The sequence below is a fragment of the Petromyzon marinus genome, unplaced genomic scaffold (genome assembly GCF_048934315.1).
Source record: "Petromyzon marinus isolate PM22_M1 ecotype Great Lakes invasive population unplaced genomic scaffold, UKy_Petmar_22M1.pri1.0 PM_G_Scaffold_98, whole genome shotgun sequence".
NCBI classification, from domain to species: domain Eukaryota; kingdom Metazoa; phylum Chordata; class Hyperoartia; order Petromyzontiformes; family Petromyzontidae; genus Petromyzon; species Petromyzon marinus.
The window spans coordinates 394111-408552 of record NW_027423055.1 but is presented as its reverse complement, the minus strand read 5'-3'; the positions used below and the strand labels follow the sequence as shown (position 1 = coordinate 408552).

At 50.6% G+C, this 14442-nt stretch overlaps 1 protein-coding gene across 1 annotated transcript; it reads left to right on the top strand.

The window, feature by feature from the left end:
* The first annotated feature begins 7031 nt into the window (after window positions 1-7031).
* Window positions 7032-10658, top strand: LOC142922473 (beta-1,4-galactosyltransferase galt-1-like). Its single transcript, XM_076063287.1, has 2 exons — window positions 7032-7271; window positions 8813-10658. Exon 2 carries the CDS (start codon window positions 8897-8899, stop codon window positions 10271-10273), a length of 1377 nt encoding a protein of 458 aa, XP_075919402.1. The 5' UTR covers window positions 7032-7271; window positions 8813-8896; the 3' UTR covers window positions 10274-10658.
* Window positions 10659-14442: the final 3784 nt, after the last annotated feature.

Below are 14442 nucleotides of genomic sequence, written 5' to 3'. Positions count from 1 at the left end.
GGGCGAACTTCGGCGTGGTGTCTGTTATTTTTGAGTGGAGCGACTGCGTGCGGGGCCGGGGTGCGTGAGAGAGCGAGCGCGGGGCTGCAGTGTGTCGGCCCGGGGTTGGTGTGTGAGGTGCGCATCTGTAGTGGATTCGAATTAGGTGCACACACAACTTCCTGGGAGGCAACACTTATTTATTAATGAACACAACAGTTAGCTCTTACATTACGCATAGGGTGGTGACCACCAACTTACTCTAGCTAACACACACTTCTCAGATACCCTAGGGAGGTACAGCCTCCTGTCTTGGCGGGACTTACACGTCTACCGCTATCCTGGAGTCCGCCGGCTGGGACCTACACACGGATCTCTTCTTGGCGTCTTCACGATGCATCTTCATTCTTGATACGGGCAGCCTCGAACCTCGTGAGGAGGCTGCTTATATGGGCCTCGGCGTGCCCAGGCTCCGCCCCGGCCACGCCTCCCTTCGAGAACCCTCTCGAAGCCCCCCCCCCCCACATGCCCCCCGAGGTGCCCTCTAGGCCCCCGGCCCCCACTGGGGTCCAGTCACGTGTCCAGCTGGGGTCACAGAGAGGGCCACGACCTCACACCACCCTCGTGGCCTCCCGAGTCCAGAACCGGCCCTAACGTCATTCCCGTCTCCAGCCGGGATGACGTCATGTGTGTGTGTAGACCGGCGTGGTAGTGACGCTCCCCCGCATAGTGACGTCACACGTGTGCGTGTGTACGCAGTAGTGATGCAACCATCACTACACATCTATTACCGTCTATACGACCGCCACTGGTTACACGGGGTATCGCGCGGTGTGTGTGTGTAGAAGACGCGCGTCTGCAGCGCAGCGTGAGTGATTAAGGTGGGGTTCGGGGTGCGCTAAATCCACTCCACCGCCGTGTGCGTAGATCGCCATCTCTACGACCTGCTACGGTTTACGCGAGGGTTTCGCGTCGTGTGTGAGACGCACGTCTGCAGCGCCGTGCGAGTGATTTGAGCGCGGTGCGCGTGAGGCACTCCGTGTACTGCAGCACACGGAGCGGCCGTGCTTGCGTGCGTGTTGTTGCACAGCGCGCCTAACGCAGCGCGTTCGCACAGTAGCATTCACGTTAACGGTGAGGCGTTCCCCATAGCCTGGTCCCAGCCGTTCCTTTCCCGCTTGCATTAGCACCTGTGCACAGCGGATTAAGGCTTATCCACGGTGGGGGGTGGGGGGGGGTGTGCATATTTGTAGTGTTCGATTTCACTCGGACAACTTTTGTCTTTCTTCGAACACCGCTTTATTTACAACTCTCCACATGTCCTCCATATTTCACAGTAGCCATGTCGCCACGGCTCGCTCGCCACCTTTGTCTCTCCACTCCCCACGATTACTGCGCTTATTCCACCGCTAACTTCTTCGTCTCCGCTCTCCGCTATCACCGTCACGATGCTCTCTCCACTGCTAACTACTTTGCCTCTGCTCTCCGCTATCACCGTCACGATGCTCTCTCCACTGCAAACTGATTTGTCTCTATACACCGCTATCACCGTCACTATGCTCTCTCCACTGCTAACTGCTTCGTCTCTGTTCAGCTCCGCTATCGCTACGCTCTCTCCACTGCTGGCTACTTCTCTTCAGCTTTGCTATTGCTACGCTGTTTCCAAGCTCCGGCTCCAACTCTGTCTCTCCAACTCTGTCCCTCAAACTCTGTCGCCAAGTTCTCCACCCTTCAATTCCCCGCTGCTGACTCCAAGCTCTCCATCTTCAACAACCTCGCTCAAATTCCCGACTCCCCAATTTATCCCCGCTCTGATTACTCCCCAATTAATTAGTCCGTGCCCCAACGACGCTCCGAGTCGTTCGCACCTGTTTCTCACCCAGACCTTTAGGCGCCACTCTAGCCTTAACAACAGCTCCAGACAATCACAGCCGTCCTTGGCTCTCGCAGCTTAATTGCCCTAACATAACCTGCACTGTATTTGCCTTCGCGACAGGCTGACCCAACATAACCCGTACTGACTGTGTTATCATGTAATCACGCTGTTTGCACTACACACCTTCCTACTCCACTACATATTCATACAGCCGCCAGTTATTTTCAGTTAGCATTGCGGGCACGCGGATTAGGCCTTAATCCCAGGAGGTGCGCGCGTGTTACTGACACAGCAGCAGCCGATTTCTTTGTTTAGCGCTCAGCGTGCGCGGGAGAACGCCGGCGGCGGTGAGCCGGCCGTGTAGAGATGTCCCTCGGAGCTGGTGCGGGGGGGGGGGATCACTCGATCGGCGGGGGCCCGGCGAGAGGTGGCCAACGAGGAGGAGGACGGGGGAGTTGAGGGGGTGGACGTTGCGCCCTGCCTGCTCACTGGGAGTGGGGAGGTGGGCGTCCGCCCCCACAAATGATGCTGCGCCAACTCCCTTCACCGTGGGCGTCAATCGACGATGAGCCACGCGACCCCCCCTGGCTCGCCAGGAGATGACGACATGGCAACGAGGCGTGGACTCCGCCTGTTGCCTCTCCACGGGGAGGCGAATCCCCATCACTTCCCCGATGTTGCACCGCACACTCGGCTTTAGGGTGCGAAAGAAGTTTCGACGTGACATTGGGGACTCACAGACGACCCGTAGACTCATAGACTCACCCATGGGTGTCTGTTGTGTGTGGGTGTCTGTTGTGTGTGGGTGTCTGTTGTGTGTGGGTGTCTGTTGTGTGTGGGTGTCTGTTGTGTGTGGGTGTCTGTTGTGAGTTTATGGGTGAATCTATGAGTCTATGGGTCGTCTGTGAGTCCCCCATGTTACATTGAATCTTCTTTCGCACCCTACACGCGTAAATTTACACATGTAAATAAAATGGTCCGCACCTAGAGAATAAAATGTTTCTTGCCAAAATAATCCTGCGGACCCACCCGAAGTGAGACCTGGGCTGGAGGGCCCACCGTGGGCTCCCTGGATGCGCTGAATGGAGCTCTCCTGTGCGTCTCACTTCATTTTGATGAATTCTTGCTCCAAAGGTATCATTGCCTTGTGACGGACGCCTTTTATGGGACGTACGAAAGGCGTGCCCCGTTGTGTAGATCAGGAAGCCGATTCACTGGGGGAGCGGCGCTTGACGCCGCCTTGCGGGTGCCCCTTTCTCTGACGCGGGGCCACATGCCACGTGTTGCCGTGACGTCGATAACACAAACGGCGTGAAATAATGGAAAACAACAGCAAAGGTGGCAAACAAAATAAACGTTCTGATATTATTTTAATGTGACCATCACTAAAGGATTCGTGTACGACGGTGTTTTACCTTACTAGTTTGCTGTGTCGGGTGGTGGCGGGTTTAACGACACATTTAGATATTTACGCGATCTAACCCACACACCTCTGTTATGGATGAACTGCATCGTTTTGCAAGTCATCAGAGTGGACGAAACGTTTGCAGCTTGACGTTAATTGCAAGACAATTCACATAGGGTGACTGTAGCAGTGTGACACACAGGGTGACTAACTGTGTGTCACACACAAGGTGACTATAGCTGTGTCACACAGGGTGACTGTAGCAGTGTGACACAGGGTGACTGTAGCTGTGTGTCATGTGACTGTAGCTGTGTGTCACACAGGGTGACTGTAGCTGTGTGTCACGTGACTGTAGCTGTGTGTCACACAGGGTGACTGTAGCTGTGTGTCACACAGGTTGACTGTAGCTGTGTGTCACACAGGGTTACTGTAGCTGTGTGTCACAGCTACAGTCACCCTGTCAGACTGGACGAAACGCAAACGTTTCGTCCAGTCTGACGACTTGCAAAACGAAGCAGTTCATCCATAACAGAGGTGTGTGGTTTAGATCGCGTAAATATTAAAATGTGTCGTTAAACCCACTACCACCCGACACAGCCAACTAGTAAGGTGAAACACCGTCGTACACGAATCCCTTAGTGATGGTCACATTAAAATAATATCAGAACGTTTAGTTTGCTTGCCACCTTTGCTGTTGTTTTCCCTTATTTCACACCGTTTGTGTTATCGACGTCACGGCAACGCGTGGCGCGTGGCCCCGCGTCAGAGAAAGGGGCACCCGCAAGGTGACGTCAAGCGCCGCTCCTCCAGTGAATCGGCTTCCTGATCTACACAACGGGCACGCCTTTCGTACGTCCCTTAAAAGGCGTCCGTCGCAAGTCAATGAAACCTTTGGAGCGAGAATTTATCCAATTGGAAGTGAGACGCGCAGGAGAGCTCCATTCGGCGCATCCAGGGCCCTCCAGGCCAGGTCTCACTTCGGGTGGGTCCGCAGGATTATTTTGGCAAGAAACATTTCATTCTCTAGGTGCGGACCATTTTATTTCCATGTGCATATTTACGCGTGCGTGAATTGCACCTTCAATATTTTTTTGTAAATGCTTTGTATATGTTTACGCATATATATGGTAAGCGGTGCAAAGATCCACCGGACCAATGTGAATTTGGATCGGGTAGATATGTAATGTTCGATTTCACTCGGACAACTTTTGTATTTCTTCGAACACCGCTTTATTTACAACTCTCCTCAATATTCCACAGTATCCATGTCGCCACGTACACGATGTGTGCGCGCAAACACAGTACCATGTATACACGGAACACACATGCAGGATGTTTACAATGATTATGAATGTAATGTCTTACACAGCACAAGCACTACAGTACTGTTGAGTCCTTGTCGTACTTCCCAAAGCCACATTTACTACACCGTCATCAGCAGCTATGATTGATCCACTGCTGGGTGAAGGCCTAAGGTTAGAAAGCAAACATTTATTCCGTGGTGTAACCCCCCCCCCTCTGCCCCCATCCCAACTCACCAGGCAATTTCAATGAATTGTCACAATTCAGGGTCGCGAATTGATTAAATAATCCATTCTTCTTTTATATATAAAATTGCGGTGAATGTATCGGCCACTAGTGGCTGCTGCGAGGGTTACACGATCCCATGACATGCAACATATGTATACGATTTCACCAGAACAAATATTATTCTTACATGTGCACGTACACACGATGATGCATCGTGAGGTTAATAATTCAACATGAATCAGCGCATCATCTCTAAGAGACCGTTGTTTTAGTCACGTTTGAGGAGCTGAAGAACGTCTATGAAAGCAAATCTCAGCAATCTCTCTAATGGACTTGGCGGTCCCGCTGTGGTTAGAAATGGAATGTTTACGTCAGCAGTGGCAGGTAGTGTGCTCCTCAACACACTGTGGTGCTCACTTCTGGCTTTACTCTGAAACATTTTTTCCAACACCAACTTCTCTCTCTCTCTCTCTGCCCCCATCATGTTAATCCGCTGTTCTTTTACGTCGATCAACTGCGGGATGAATGCCTCCCCATGCCGAGTGGTCCGTGTGCGTTATTTGAACACATTTCATCGCGCCGGTCAGTGCGGGTTGGTGAGAATGGAGGTGCGTATTAAGTGGGAGCGTAGAAGAACGCTACAACAATTAACTTTCCTGTACTGCCTTCTCCTACCACAGCCCTCTTGTACACGGTGGTTACTCATCCATGCACTAGCCGGGCTCAAACCTGCTTAGCTTCTGAGTGTTTTGATGACCTGGTGCATTCCGAGAAAATTGGTCACACGCTCTCGAGACGTTCTGTCACCATGAACACGATTTTTTATGTTGAGCCCCACAATTCACAGTCAGCCCATTTTTGCAGTCCTCTCTTTCTCTCCTTCTTTCCTCCCACTGCTCGACTTTGAAACAAACTAAAAACTAAACTCCGAACTATTTTTCATTTCACCAGGAAAGGCCCCACTGAGCTACACACAGGCAGATATTTTTGTCAGAAGCGAGCAACCTGGCCACACATTATAGCTCAGCGAAGTGTGCTTATGTTGTGTGTGGTGGACATTTATAGCAGCCAAATATTCCAAATGCATGTTTCAAAAATGCGGAGGGAAATCCGGACCACGGGGAGAAACTGCAAACACCAAATATAAACATAAAATACCCCTCGTCACTTTTCTTAAGTTCTTATTACCTTGCTTATTGCAGGAAGTGTGTTGACGCTTCTTTTTTGCATCTTCTAGTGCACTGTTTGTTGCTGGCTCATTGACATTTTGAGCACAAGGCAGGATTGTGACCACAGGCTTACCCCTGCCTTGAATGTCACACGTGCACGTACAACAAATCATGACTCTGGCTCAGATCAAGAACCGCGTTCCACTCCCATCAACCACAGCTCCCATCAGAGTGCTGTTTGTGCCTGGCCGCCTCGCGTGTTGGGCCTCTACTCAGCAACTGTTTGCATGCAAAATTTACAGGCAGAAACCATCGGTTTTATGGTTTTATTATTTTTAATGTTCAATTTATTATTTTTATTTGAAAATGTTATTTTATTATTTTTATTTTCTATCTTCGTGACTTTACCGCAAAGAATATTGTAATACATTTACACTGTCAACTTTAGCTGTACATTGTGAATACGAAGTGTATATGGTATATTTATGTTTTATATAACGTAACACAATCAGCCATAGATCAGCGGGGTCGTGGTTCAAGCGCGGGGTCAGAGGTCGGCAGGAAGCGCGCGGCGGGGTCAGAGGTCAGCAGGAAGCACGTGGTACTGGCGGCAACGCGGCCTCAGTTCAGTTCCATGTATTTGGTATAACCCTGTGAGCCATTCAGCTCTTGAATCCGGTGCGGCCCTTCCCTCTGCTGCTGCTGCCCTCTGCTACTGCTGCTGCCCTCTGCTGCTGCTGCCCTCTGCTGCTGCTGCTGCCCTCTGCTGCTGCCCTCTGTTGCTGCTGCCCTCTGTTGCTGCTGCCCTCTGCTGCTGCTGCCCTCTGCTGCTGATACTGCTGCTGCCCTCTGCTACTGCTGCCCTCTGTTGCTGCTGCCCTCTGCTGCTGCTGCTGCTGCTGACCTCTGTTGCTGCTGCCCTCTGCTGCTGCTACTGCTGCTGCCCTCTGCTGCTGCTGCCCTCTGCTGCTGCTACTGCTGCCCTCTGCTGCTGCTACTGCCCTCTGATGCTACTGCTGCTGCCCTCTGCTACTGCTGCTGCCCTCTGCTGCTGCTACTGCTGCTGCTGCCCTCTGCTGCTGCTACTGCTGCTGCCCTCTGCTGCTGCTGCCCTCTGTACTGCGGCCCTCTGTTGCTACTGCTGCCCTCTGCTACTGCTGCCCTCTGCTACTGCTGCTGCCCTCTGTGCTGCTGCTGCCGCCGGTGCCCGCGGGCTGCATTGAGCTTCGCGTGCGAGCCGAAGGGCGACGCGAAGCGGCACTTCTACGGAGAGGAACAGCAGCAGCAGGAGCACAGCGCCCTCGACTGGCAGGTGCGGTGGTGGCGGCCTGGGGTCGTGTTAGTGGTGGTGGTTGTAGTGGTTGTAGTGGTTGTGGTGGTCGTGGTGGTGGTTGTGGTGGCTATGGTGGTGGTTGTGGTGGTGGTGGCTATGGTGGTTGTGGTGGTGGTTGTGGTGGCTGTGGTGGTGGCTGCGGTGGTGGTTGTGGTGGTGGTTGTAGTGGTGGTTGTAGTGGTTGTGGTGGTGGTGGTTGTGGTGGCTATGGTGGTGGTTGTGGTGGTGGTGGTTGTGGTGGTGGTGGTTGTGGTAGCTGTGGTGGTGGCTGCGGTGGTGGTTGTGGTGGTGGTTGTAGTGGTGGTTGTAGTGGTTGTGGTGGTGGTGGTTGTGGTAGTGGTTGTAGTGGTGGTGGTGGCTATGGTGGTGGTTGTGGTGGCTGTGGTGGTGGTTGTGGCTCTGGTTGTGGTGGTGGTTGTGGTTGTAGTGGTTGTGGTGGTGCTGGTTGTGGTAGTGGTGTTTGTTGTAGTGGTTGTAGTGGTTGTGGTGGTGGTTGTGGTGGCTATGGTGGTGGTTGTGGTAGCGGTGGTTGTTGGGGTTGTGGTGGCTATGGTGGTGGTTGTGGTGGCTGTGGTGGTGGCTGTGGTGGTGGTTGTAGTGGTTGTGGTGGCTATGGTGGTGGTTGTGGTGGTGGTTGTGGTGTTGGTGGTTGTGGTGGTGGTGGTGGTTGTGGTGGCTGTGGTGGTGGCTGTGGTGGTGGTTGTGGTGGTGGTGGTGGTTGTGGCTCTGGTTGTGGTGGTGGTAGCTGTGGTGGTGGTTGTGGTGGCTGTGTTGGTGGCTGTGGTGGTGGCTGTGGTGGTGGTGGTTGTGGTGGTGGCTGTGGTAGCTGTGGTGGTGGCTGTGGTAGTGGTGGTTGTGGTGGCTGTGGTGGTGGTGGCTGTGGTGGTGGTTATGGTGGTGGTGGCTCTGGTTGTGGTGGTGGTGGTGGTGGTGGTTGCGGCTCTGGTTGTGGTGGTGGCTGTGTAATTGGTTGACAATATTTTGTATTTCTCTCATTTTCAATAGATTTTATAATTAGTATTGGCCAGTATTAAGACTAAAATAACACCAAAGAAATATGTTGTTGTTTGTGTAAAACGAATTATTATTGGCCACGACTATTTAGATCATCTGTTGAAATTGAGAGAAATAAAAAACAATTTCACCGTTCTGACAGCTGCAGGCTCAGTGCTGCTGGGAGCGTATTGTTTAGTAATACATTTAACGCATGCTTATATCCAGGTTATCGTATGGTTACTCTTTGGTTCTTTCGGTAAAGTCACGTATGTAAAAATAAAATAAAACAAAAATTAAAATTAAATTAAATCACGACGTTTCGGGCGCAACACAAGCGTCAAATATTGCATTCACTTGCAGAGAGTTGTACCTGTACATATCCGCCCTGAGGCCAATACAGTCTTTTGATTTTGGAGAGCTTTTGTTTTTATGTGAGGTTTACCTGAAATGGAATTGTGTAAAGTGTTGTGCATTTTTAACGTGAAGCTATCTGTGTGTGTGTTTTTACGTAAATGTAATCACAGGCCGAGCGATATCAGACTTTTCGTCCTGAGACGGCGGTCTAGAGATTTGATCCAGACGTCTTGTCTCCTTGCACGCCTCGAAAGATGATGAAGCTACGCCTCCCGGTCCTGTTCCTCTCGCTGCTGCTGCTCAGCATCTCATTGCTGCTGAGCGTCTGGTACATGTACAGCTGGACGGGCTTCCTCGTTCGCGACCTCGATGCACTCGGCAACTCGTCCGTCTTCAGGCCAAAGCCGGGGTCTGCTTCCGATAAGATCAACCACGTGACGCTGTGCGGGCAACGGGGAGCGCTGCAGAACACGTCGATGATGCGCGTGCGCGACACCAAGATATTCTTGGTGTCGGCGTACCACGACCAGCGCGAGGCCGGTCAGAGCACACGCATCATCGGCATCGCCAACCAGTATGAGCCGAACGTGCTCTCCTGCCACTTCTGCTGCCGAGGGCACTCGGAGATCCTGACGGTCACCGCCAGCGCCTACGTCCACTCGGATCACTTTGACTTCCCGTACGGCACGGCCGACTTCCTGTGCACGGAGCCATTGGACTGCGAGCCGGGACACGTGTCCGTCCAGCGCATGCGCACAATACCGGACGAGGAGGAGGCCGAGTGGGTCTTCATGCCCGTGCGAAATCGGCTCTACATGCCCCCCACCTTCACACAGGAATTCAGCGTCTGCATCTCCATGCTCTTCGGGAACTACGGCAACGTCCTGCAGTTCGTGCAGGCGATTGAAATGTACCGCATCTTGGGTGCGGGCCGCGTGACGGTATACAACACAAGTTGCAGCTCTGAGCTGAACAAAGTGCTCCTCTACTACATCAAGACCGGCCTCGTCGAGGTCGTTCAGTGGCCCATCACGGACTACGTGCGGGTGTCCAGAGGGTGGCACTACCCCGAGCACCCAGGCGAGCTGCACTACTATGGCCAGATAGCGGCGCTGAACGACTGCGTGTATCGGCACATGTACAGCACGCGCTACCTGGTCCTCACGGACATCGACGAAGTGATCATCCCTTTGAAGCACACAAACTGGAAGGACCTCATGCGGTACTTGAACAAGTACGGCGCCGACATTTACACATTCGAAAACCACGTGTTTCCCTACACGGTATCGGAAGAGTTTGGGTCGAAGTTCCAGGCGTGGAACGCCATCCCGGGCGTCAACATCATGCGCCACATTAGACGGGAGCCAAACCTGCCGGAGGTCTTCAACCCGACCAAGATGATCCTGAACCCACGCGCGGTGCTGCAGACGTCGGTGCACAGTACGCTCAACGCGCTGGGCATCTCGCAGATGGTGCCCGGAGACATCGCGATCATGCACCACTACCGATGGCCCAAGCAGCCCGACCTGCCGCTCGACTCGCTGGTCGTGGACCTCACGCTGTGGAGATACAATGCCACTCTGATCAGAAATGTCAACAAGGTCCTCAACAGGGTCTTCTGGAATGAGTAGGCACAACGGGCGGCGGTGGCGGCGGCGGCGTTGATTGTCGTCTTGCGTTTTTTGCGGTCTTGCAATTTAAGTTAAACACCGGTGTTTGTGAGTTTTCCGTTTGCGAATGTGGTCAATGTATGGGACATATTTATTTGCTAATCTTATGATTGCGTTTACAGTTAAAATTTGTTATCTTAATTTTTTTCTGCATTTTAATCCACCAGGGCACAATAGGGTTTGTATTGGTATGTCTTATGGAAGCTAGGGAAGTTAACATTGGTTTATTTTAAACCAATCCTAATTATTTCTATTGCTTTTGGGAGTACCACTCGAAATGTTTTCAGGTTAAAACATTTAAAATGTGGCACAAATTTATTTAAATAAATGTTCAGTGTGCATGTTCTACCAGTCTCTAATGAGCTTATTGTTTTCATGACTCATATCCACGGAGAAGAGTCAAATCCCAGAGTGTCAGGATTTTAAAAAGTAAATCCTGTGGTGATAAAAAAAATGTACATACGATATTAAACTTTTAATTTGAGTGATAATTTGAATGACAGGTGTGTTTTGGGCCAAATGAGCTAGTAAAGACTCACATTAAACATTATAATAGATTCAGTAGGAATATATTTATACATCCAAATGTATATAGTTGTGTATTTGAATATGTAACAACACCAGCTGTTGATACATACAGCTCATTTTAAATTATAAAGCCATGTTAATGTATTCCTAAACAATACATGGAGTTGACATTTCTGAATTGTTGCATTAGATAGTTTCACGATGGATTATTCAGCAGAAATCATCATTATCACGTATTATCAATCTTGCAGACCAGTTTTAAACATATACAGCAAAATGCTATTACTATTCTTTATCTACATATATAATATCACAGATCTGTCCTGTCATTCTGTGACTGTGATTAACGCCCCCGGATTGGTTTAAGTGCGTCACGTGACCCCGAGCAAGCAGCCAACCAGAGGTGCGCCCCCCCCCCCCAAACATGTACGCCCCCGGATTGGTTTAAGTGTGTCACGTGACCGCGAGCAACCATCCAAGCAGAGATGAGCCCCTCCCAAACATGTACGCCCCCCGATGCTGCCCTGAGGCAGAGCCGTGCTCGGGCCGCTGCTGCCCCGAGGGAGATGGGTGAGGAGACAGGTGAGTGACAGTGAGGAGAAGGGTGAGTGACAGGAGAAGGGTGAGTGAGAGTGAGGAGAAGGGTGAGAGTGAGAAGGGTGAATAAGAGTGAGAATGGTGAGAGTGAGGAGAAGGGTGAGTGAGAGTGAGAATGGTGAGAGTGAGGAAAAGGGTGAGTGACAGGAGAAGAGTGACAGTGAGGAGAAGGGTGAGTGAGCGTGATGAGAAGGGTTAGTGACAGGAGGAGGGTGAGGAGAAAAGTGAGTGAGAGTGGAGACAATATGTAATTTGTACGTGTTTATCTTAGGGATGATCCTTTGGTAGAATACTTCAATACAAAACTTCCATAAATCGTTAACAAGTTTATATGCTTAACCCAGATATCATGGCACTTATGTATTTGTAATGAGAGTGCGCCACCTACAGGACGACCGGGGGGTTATTGCAGACACGTGCTATGTTGTCTCACATCCAATCAGTAAGGGGGATCCCATCTGGGTGAAAGGTAAATGGGTAGAGCTAGCGGGAAGCCTCGAGAGCCCTCTAGAATGTTCCGAGAGGGGCGTGGCTAGAGGCAGAGCTTAGCACCGCCGAGAGGGATATAAGCAGAAGCAGCAGAGGACTCTGGGTCGTCGGTGTGTGAAGAGCCCGGGTCCGAACGTCGTCACCACCTGCGCTACCACCCATCGGCCACGTGGCGGGCTCCACCAGCTGAGCCTCCCCTCTCTCCAACACGCCGTCAGCCAGCGGCGAGGCGGAGAGAGAGCGAGTGCCACGGCGGCGGGAGGCAAAGCGTGCGCCGCCGTCCCGAGAGCAAGAGAGAAGCCAGCCGCGAAGGGAGACACGTGCTGTACTGCAACTTGAGAATAAATACAACTGAAGTTTAACCCAGGTCGGAGACGCTGATTACATATTGATAAGTGAATGTTAATAAAACATGCAACTAGTCGTATTCAAAACCTTCTGTATTGTCATGTAACAATGTATCCTTTCACAAAAGTTAAAATTTAAAATCATGACGTTTAACAATATTCACATGCAGTGGGGTGGCATTTTTACGTTTCAACTTTCCAGGCACTCGGGTTTGTTAATTCAGAGAGTGAAACAGCAAGGGACATTCTCATCTCTTTGTCCTGTGTTTGCCCTCGGGTGCAATGAGTTTATGGTGTTTTGCCATGGGTCCTCCCTTGCTCTCTCAGAAATTCCCTGAGTCACTCCTTGCCCAAGTACGGCGCCGACATTTACACATTCGAAAACCACGTGTTTCCCTACACGGTATCGGAAGAGTTTGGGTCGAAGTTCCAGGCGTGGAACGCCATCCCGGGCGTCAACATCATGCGCCACATTAGACGGGAGCCAAACCTGCCGGAGGTCTTCAACCCGACCAAGATGATCCTGAACCCACGCGCGGTGCTGCAGACGTCGGTGCACAGTACGCTCAACGCGCTGGGCATCTCGCAGATGGTGCCCGGAGACATCGCGATCATGCACCACTACCGATCGCCCAAGCAGCCCGACCTGCCGCTCGACTCGCTGGTCGTGGACCTCACGCTGTGGAGATACAATGCCACTCTGATCAGAAATGTCAACAAGGTCCTCAACAGGGTCTTCTGGAATGAGTAGGCACAACGGGCGGCGGTGGCGGCGGCGGCGTTGATTGTCGTCTTGCGTTTTTTGCGGTCTTGCAATTTAAGTTAAACACCGGTGTTTGTGAGTTTTCCGTTTGCGAATGTGGTCAATGTATGGGACATATTTATTTGCTAATCTTATGATTGCGTTTACAGTTAAAATTTGTTATCTTAATTTTTTTCTGCATTTTAATCCACCAGGGCACAATAGGGTTTGTATTGGTATGTCTTATGGAAGCTAGGGAAGTTAACATTGGTTTATTTTAAACCAATCCTAATTATTTCTATTGCTTTTGGGAGTACCACTCGAAATGTTTTCAGGTTAAAACATTTAAAATGTGGCACAAATTTATTTAAATAAATGTTCAGTGTGCATGTTCTACCAGTCTCTAATGAGCTTATTGTTTTCATGACTCATATCCACGGAGAAGAGTCAAATCCCAGAGTGTCAGGATTTTAAAAAGTAAATCCTGTGGTGATAAAAAAAATGTACATACGATATTAAACTTTTAATTTGAGTGATAATTTGAATGACAGGTGTGTTTTGGGCCAAATGAGCTAGTAAAGACTCACATTAAACATTATAATAGATTCAGTAGGAATATATTTATACATCCAAATGTATATAGTTGTGTATTTGAATATGTAACAACACCAGCTGTTGATACATACAGCTCATTTTAAATTATAAAGCCATGTTAATGTATTCCTAAACAATACATGGAGTTGACATTTCTGAATTGTTGCATTAGATAGTTTCACGATGGATTATTCAGCAGAAATCATCATTATCACGTATTATCAATCTTGCAGACCAGTTTTAAACATATACAGCAAAATGCTATTACTATTCTTTATCTACATATATAATATCACAGATCTGTCCTGTCATTCTGTGACTGTGATTAACGCCCCCGGATTGGTTTAAGTGCGTCACGTGACCCCGAGCAAGCAGCCAACCAGAGGTGCGCCCCCCCCCCCCAAACATGTACGCCCCCGGATTGGTTTAAGTGTGTCACGTGACCGCGAGCAACCATCCAAGCAGAGATGAGCCCCTCCCAAACATGTACGCCCCCCGATGCTGCCCTGAGGCAGAGCCGTGCTCGGGCCGCTGCTGCCCCGAGGGAGATGGGTGAGGAGACAGGTGAGTGACAGTGAGGAGAAGGGTGAGTGACAGGAGAAGGGTGAGTGAGAGTGAGGAGAAGGGTGAGAGTGAGAAGGGTGAATAAGAGTGAGAATGGTGAGAGTGAGGAGAAGGGTGAGTGAGAGTGAGAATGGTGAGAGTGAGGAAAAGGGTGAGTGACAGGAGAAGAGTGACAGTGAGGAGAAGGGTGAGTGAGCGTGATGAGAAGGGTTAGTGACAGGAGGAGGGTGAGGAGAAAAGTGAGTGAGAGTGGAGACAATATGTAATTT

Bases quoted from the DNA above. Each gene is read 5' to 3' on its own strand.
- LOC142922473 (XM_076063287.1), top strand. From the start codon at position 8,897: ATGATGAAGCTACGCCTCCCGGTCCTGTTCCTCTCGCTGCTGCTGCTC.